Source organism: Chaetodon auriga, chromosome 15, assembly GCF_051107435.1.
Source record: "Chaetodon auriga isolate fChaAug3 chromosome 15, fChaAug3.hap1, whole genome shotgun sequence".
Lineage (NCBI taxonomy): Eukaryota > Metazoa > Chordata > Actinopteri > Chaetodontiformes > Chaetodontidae > Chaetodon > Chaetodon auriga.
The window spans coordinates 16,797,842-16,805,196 of NC_135088.1; the positions used below are offsets into that span (position 1 = coordinate 16,797,842).

Here is a 7,355-nt window from a genome sequence, read left to right on the forward strand (position 1 = left end):
GAACGAAGGTGGAGATATTTCTATGTATTATTTTGGGTTATTTCCTATTTCTAAGTTACAGTTGCTCAGGTTAAACAGCTCTCAGCAGTTCTTCAGCGTCATTGTCAAGAGGAATCTTGGGAGAAACTTTCCTTTTCTTTTTTATTCACCTCTCACTAAAAGTTGCTTTTTACAAAATCTATTTCTGGCAGAAGCATTAATGTTTTTATTCAAAGTTCTGCTGTCACCAGCCTGTTTCTCTCTTTGTCCCAGGCTTAGAGAAGCAAACTGTTTTATTTGACTTTAAAGTTTAGAGGTGTCAAACTTACGTGAGCATCTACGTACTAATTCGACTTGTCATTTCACTTCCACTCATTCATTTTATTTTTCCTCGTGCTGTACCCACGGTCTGCTTTTCTTTACATAATAGTGAAGTATACGTGCTGGAGTGAAATGAGAAGGCTGCTCATAGGTTTCTCCTGCAGCTGACGTCACGGCGTTCTTAATAGGCAATAGGCTGAGCTTTAAGAGGTGCGCTCATTACGGCGTTTCTCTCAGGCTGAGAGCCCATCAGAGGAAAAATGGGACACAAATGACAAGGCTGAGCGCGCCGATAGCGTTTAATGGTTATTTTTCCTCTACTGTAGACACCACTCAGGATATATCGTACAGCAGTGAGTTGATGTATGCGCCCCCCCCTTTTTTTTCCTGTGCCTACCCATAAAATCGCGCACTTCGGATCATCTTGATGGGCCCGCTGTGATCATCAGTCTGTAATTTTGTTTCAGAAATGCTGCTTTTTCAACAGTTTACGCGCCGTTTGGAGCACCTCTTCAGATGTGGATTGTTGCCCAGTGGAACAGAAGAGCTGTGTTTAACCTCACGGATGGTGATGTAATTATTGAGATTCATTTGGATACGTTGGATTTTCTGGATCATACGAGCGAGTCAGCGGCGAGGTGACAGAGCCAGCGAGCGTACTGTACATCCCGCACACTGGGCTGGGAATAAGTCCAGACAATGCTTCAGTGTGCCAGCTGTGAAAAGCCTATTCTTGATAGGTTCTTGCTCAAAGTTTTGGACAGACCATGGCACATCAAATGTGTCCAGTGCTGCGAATGCAAGTGCACTTTGACAGAGAAGTGTTTTTCACGAGAAGGGAAACTGTACTGTAAGAACGACTTCTTTAGGTGAGCATCCAAACTGTTTGTGGGTTATTGTGTATTCAGAAAAGAGCGAAGTGGTGTCGCATTTAAGCTTTTTATTATTATCATTCAATAAAAATGGAGGTACGTGGAATTTGACGGTCCAAGGTAAGTTAGGAAAGGAGAAAAATGTATGAGGATGTTGACCAAACGGTGATGGGGCCTGTGTTAAAATCACTGGACTATATTGTGGCATCACTTTGTTCCATTTCATTTAATGTCTTGTTTTTGTTAGTGCTTTTTTTTTCGAGACTCAAATATAAATCTGAAATAGTTTTATATAAAAAAAAATGTATATGTGAATTTGTTGAAAAACCAAAAAAAAAAAAACATGATATCACAGGCAAGACGACGCTTTTTTCCTCTAATGTTCGCAGTTCAAATATAACCAGAGCTAATCCTTATTGCATCTGTGATTGCTATTATTATTATTATTATTGTTATTATTATTTTCTAAACCATCACGTTTTGCTTCAGGTTAAGCTACAGATTTTATTAGACATTATTTCTGTGTGGCTGGCCCCCAAACATTCATTTGATTTTCACTATTTGAACAGATGTATGAAGTTCCTGATTTCTCTGTGGTAGAATTAAAGTCAGTGATGTAAACCACACAGAAACTTTGCCCTGACTTTGCTCTCTCTCTTTCTCCAACAGGAGATTTGGGACCAAGTGTGACGGATGCGCCCAGGGGATTTTACCCAGTGATCTGGTCCGCAGGGCCAAGAGCAAAGTCTTTCACCTGAACTGTTTCACCTGTGTGATGTGTAACAAACAGCTGTCCACCGGAGAGGAACTGTACATCCTGGACGAGTTCAAGTTTGTCTGTAAAGAGGACTATCAAAACAACAACGGGAAAGACACAATCCTCCTCTCAGGTACGTTAATCAGCATATTCAGATGTTACATTTATAGCGTTTAGTCTGCTTTTCTTTTATTTTATTTTTTTTCCCTTTTTTTGGGGGGGGGGGGTTTGCTAAATCTATTTATTTTTATTATTTTTATTATTATTATTATTATTATTATTATTATTATTATTATTATTATTATTATTATCTGCCGCAGATTTTCAGTTGTAATCGTTTCCTAACAAAAATATTTTTATTGTCCATAGTGTTCAGAATATTAAAAACATATAACAATTTTCTTTACAAATGACCCTATCTCTGTTTTTCGGGTATGATTTAGACTCTCAGATCGTCTAAATATTAAGTGTCATCAATCTTACTCTCTTGACAGTCACAGCGTGCAGCGACCAAAGTATGTCTCCAGACTCCCAGGACCCGCAGGACGACGGGAAGGACTCAGAAACAGGACATTTATCCGATAAAGACCCGTGCAGCAACGAGAACGACGAGCAGAGTGCCGTCGGGAAGCGACGCGGGCCTAGGACCACCATCAAAGCCAAGCAGCTGGAGACCCTGAAAGCGGCGTTCGCGGCCACACCGAAACCCACCAGACACATCAGGGAGCAGCTGTCAAGAGAGACCGGCCTCAGCATGCGAGTCATCCAGGTAAAAGGCAAAAGGAAATAAATGATAAATAAATAAAAGCTGACACCGAGTGTATTTGCTGTAGCATATGTTCCAGTTGCATCCATTATCGGACAGTCAGCTGGGTCACACAGCGCGACCAAAACCACCTGAAAAGCGTTTCTGGACACAAAAAGCAATTGTGGCTGAAGGCTCTTTGGCATGTTTGGACACCGCGTCCTGCAGACACCCGTAGGGACTCTGTCCTTAATGTTGAGCTGATTTTTTTCCCCCCTTTTTTGTTCAAAAAGGGTTTCCCAACCAATTTTCCCCATAATCTTCACTCCCATTGCGCTCCTAAAACCCTTAAAAGCAGGAGTCACTCAGCGCTGGTGTCCATGGGCATTTTTAAAAAGCTCCCTTGGTGGAAGTTCCTGGTGGATTGGCGCAACGTTTTCGACATCGAAATGCATTAAAAGTCGATTGTTTTTAGGTGGGCTGAACAATCATCAATTCACGTGTCCAACATTTACAAAATCCTTATTCCAGCAACCTGAACTACATTTCTGTTCTGGTGGCAAGCGTCTATGTAGGCTGGTCTAAGTTAAAACAGTAAAAATAAACAACCATTACAGCAAATGACGTTAAGGAACGAACATACAGTGATTGTGTAGTGCTTAATTTCGATTTTTAAATTATCGAAACGGTCAATTTTTACGCACGGCAAACTCAGAAACCTTGCAGTGACTGGCCTACCGAGACATAAGCAAGTGCATGATGACAGCTTTTCTTGACATATGTCTACTCTGCTTGTGCCATTCATGCTGCTCATCTTGTCAAATTTGGTTTCCACCCCTCATTTTGCCTGCAGGTTTGGTTCCAAAATCGGAGGTCCAAAGAGAGACGCATGAAGCAGCTGAGCGCTCTCGGCGGCCGGAGACACGTGTTTTTCCGCGGCCAGAGGAGGATGAGAGCGCTGGGAGAGAGACTGGAACCAGAAGAGCTCGGTCACTTCTCATATTACGGAGGTGGGCTATGATTGGAGATATAGGATTGATCATTTTCTCGATATTCAAAGTTCATGATCTCTTTAATGAACGGGCGCACGAGAACGTCATTTCAATGCGAATTAATCCATGTTGTACTGAGCTGTTTAGGGGTCTGTTGATTTGACTACTAGTAAAAACTCAAGCACATACACACAAAATAAAACAAAATCAATCACTTCTTATAATCCATGTTTTTTTCTTTTAATTCTGTGCACTAATCCAAATATGTATGTGCATGCAGATTATCCTGGTGAATACTATGGCTCAGGAGGGAATTATGAGTACTTCCAAGGCCCACCATCATCCCAGGCTCAGACTCCAGCAGACTTGGGTTTTGTGCCCTCCTCTGTCCCCGCTGGCACCCCATTACGAGTCTTAGACCACCACCATCCAGGGCACCACTGTCCTGGAGAGCTGCAGTGTTTCTCTGACACAGTATCCCATCACCCTGCGGACTCACCCAGCCCAGAGCCCAACATGCCGGGCTCAATGCACAGCATCTCCAGTGAGATGTGTGGCCCCGGCACACCCTACACCACTGTGTCTCTCAATGACAACGGATACACCAACCAGCTGTCACAACCCTCCTCAGAAATGAGTGAAGGCACTGTGTGGTAATCCAGCCCACACCGAACTACAAGGCACACTCGGATTTTGAAGGCAAATCAGTACTTTTTATGTTGTTGTTTTTATTCGTTATTTAAATGTACATTTTTTATTTATTTATTTACTTATTTATTTGCTTGCATTTCCGTTAAGCTCTATTTAACTATTTATAAATCTCTATATTTGTATGTTGGTATAATTGTTTGTTAAAGCCAATCAATAGATTACTTTAAATAGTCCATGTGAATTTGATTCATTAACACTGTATATTCACAATGCTGGGCCTCATTGATCAAGCAATAAACAAAACACATATATATGCTGCAGAAGGTGTTTTTTTCAGTGTTTACAAAACCTTTTCTGCCACATATTTGACCTTGCCGTCCCTATAGTGTTAATGTGAAGGCTGCATGAGAGCATTTTTTATCACCTTTCAGTGACAAGCAGCACCCTTCATCCACAAGTTCGAGTGTAGTACAAGATTTTATGGTTTAAGAACAGATTATGATTGTGACATTCGTTCCGTTTGACCAAAAACCTCTCTCAGGACAGTGGAAGCATTGTTTTTTTTGGTTACTTTCATCTGTCAGGCTTTTTCCTTATCATTTCATTGCCGACACATGTTTGCCTTCAAAAGGATATCTTTATAAATCTGAAGATTTTATATGTAAAATGATTTGACTTTCTCACAACATGAGTCCAGTGGTATATATAGAATAATGGACAACTGTACAGAGCAGTCAACTGTTTACTTATAGCTCCAGTATTCAGGGGTTTAAATATCAGCTTGTGTAAACCCTCTTGATTCAGATGGAGAGACCGTTCAATGCAAACAAACCAAACTTTTGTAGCTGTTCTATTCACGTGGTCACTCACTGTGCTGGTTTGTACAGTGTCCTCATTAGAAAACACTGTTGCTAATTGAATGCACAGCAAAAAATCCTGCACCTTTAGTTGAGAGACAGCATTTTTTTTAAGTGTTCACTTCTTATTATCCTGAGGCTGCTTCTAGTAAAACCATTATTTGCTCCTCAGTCAGCCGAACAGCAAGACACAAACTGGTTTTGTCTTTATGGATCAAAATGTCATATTATTTACACTGATGGTGTAAATAACACACACTGCCAGCAGCAGAAGCAGCATTTTTTTTTTTTTTTTATTTATTTTTTTTCATGAGATATACTTGATTGTTCCAATTAAGATTAGGACACTGATGTTTATGACCATTCACTGTATAATAAAGCACATATTGATCATTGTTATTTGTTAATCACTTTGGGGGAAAAAAATATAGTATTGTTCTTTCAAGTATGAGTGATTCTTGATTTTGTGTTAAGTATAATGAACAGGGATTTGTTGGCATGCTTAATCTTTTGAAATTGTTCTCTACAGACCACAATGGTTATGTTGGTGGAATCCATTCAGGAAACAAATATGTATTTCTAAACTCGTGTTCTAACTTTCATTACCATCATCATACGTCATCAGGCGGCACTTAGTTATTATAATTATATCAAATTTACGTAGCTAATTATCTTACACTGATGGTAACTATTAATTATCTTTAATTCACTATTGGGTATCACAGAAGTTTAAATTCTTCCTTTTTTATCATATAAACAACACATTTGACAACACTCCCCGTATCTGTGTACCTTGGGCCCTTTGAAAGAGAGAGGCACTGTGTGAGACACACACTGCAACTGCATGGTGGAGCTTTGACTACATATCATTGTAATGACAACTAGATATTGTTGGATTTAGTTGACTGTGACTTGTCTCATAGAGGAGAGATAATCTCATACCCCAGAAAAATATATTTGGATGCTAATTCTCGGTGTTGAGATCTTCAGGTCTTATGAGCTGCTTAACACAACTGTCATGCACAATTACCACTTTTTTGAACTGTGCTAATTGCTAAATGATTTATTATGATTTCCTATCCAGAACTCTAATATTGCCAACATCTCGACAATTAGATTCAGGGCTTTTAAATCTGCACAAGTTTGCAGGCTCTCTTTAAAAAGAGCTGTCTGTCTGTCTGTCTGTCCGCTGCATAGCCAAGAAAGCTACGGCTGCCCATTGTGACGTTACTGACAGCGTTGGCTAATCCAGACAAAACATTGAGCCGGCGATCAATAAACTTTCAAATCCAGGAGCAATTGGTCAGCATTCTTTTCAGATCACTTTGCAAATGTTAGTGAGCTGTTGAGTTTATAAAGTGACTGATGATGTCCTGTGAGGGAAGAACACACCACACCGCTGAGGTTTAGGCCCAAATACTGTTTGGAGGTGGAGATCACAGCTTGAAATTGAATCCCCTGTTTCCCTCCTGATTTATCAAAATTAGTTCAGGTAAACAAACCCAAATCTATCAGCACAAGAGACAGAAATTGTTTAATTAATCAATGCATATAATATATTGTATGGGTGTTTGTCTGAGGTCCATGTGTATGTTTATGTAACACAAAAGGGCTTCGTAATTTATTTGCAGATTGTTCATTTGCTGGTCAATTTCTGAATGTTTTAGGAGGCGCAGCTGCAGGGACGCACTCAGATGTGCAAATAATCTGAATAAATCAGTCTTGTAAACTTGCCCATACTTGAAGAAGAGGCTGATGACAGAGTAAATATTTCAGTCAGGGAAAGGTGAGAGCAGCACAAAGGAGGACAGGGCAGACGCTGAATATCGAACTGGCCAGTGAAGCAGGAGGCTGAAGGAGCAGGTCAGAGGAGCTCTTTGGGGGAGGGGCAGAGAAGACGAGGAGGGTCACGAACCATAAACTGCAGGAATATATGGATGGGAATCTGTAATTCATCTCATAGTTGTCTATGCTGACTTTAAGATTAGGTTTGGATTTGATATCGGTTGACGTTGGACAAGCAAGCTGACACCTGATACTGGAGAAGCCAGCATACTCCAAAGCACACATCTCTGTGCCATAGCCTATAAACTGGTAAAAAAAAAAAATTTTTAAAAAAAAGCTCATATAATGAAGTAATTTCCTGAAACAGTTGGGCACTGTAGTGAGTAAATAGCGGAT

The 7,355-nt window shown here is 40.2% G+C and overlaps 1 protein-coding gene across 1 annotated transcript; it reads left to right on the forward strand.

Annotated features, from left to right (window-relative positions):
• The first annotated feature begins 535 nt into the window (after positions 1-535).
• LOC143332993 (LIM/homeobox protein Lhx1-like) lies at positions 536-5,569 on the forward strand. Its single transcript, XM_076750895.1, has 5 exons — positions 536-1,169; positions 1,842-2,062; positions 2,424-2,698; positions 3,528-3,684; positions 3,947-5,569. The coding sequence occupies exons 1-5, from the start codon at positions 1,000-1,002 to the stop codon at positions 4,321-4,323; spliced, it is 1,200 nt and encodes a 399-aa protein (XP_076607010.1). The 5' UTR covers positions 536-999; the 3' UTR covers positions 4,324-5,569.
• Positions 5,570-7,355: the final 1,786 nt, after the last annotated feature.

Excerpts from the sequence above, each read along its gene's own strand:
- LOC143332993 (XM_076750895.1), top strand. The coding sequence starts at position 1,000 with ATGCTTCAGTGTGCCAGCTGTGAAAAGCCTATTCTTGATAGGTTCTTG. Across the intron at positions 2,063-2,423 it reads AGACACAATCCTCCTCTCAG|TCACAGCGTGCAGCGACCAA; the intron begins GTACGTTAATCA and ends CTCTCTTGACAG. Across the intron at positions 3,685-3,946 it reads TCACTTCTCATATTACGGAG|ATTATCCTGGTGAATACTAT; the intron begins GTGGGCTATGAT and ends ATGTGCATGCAG.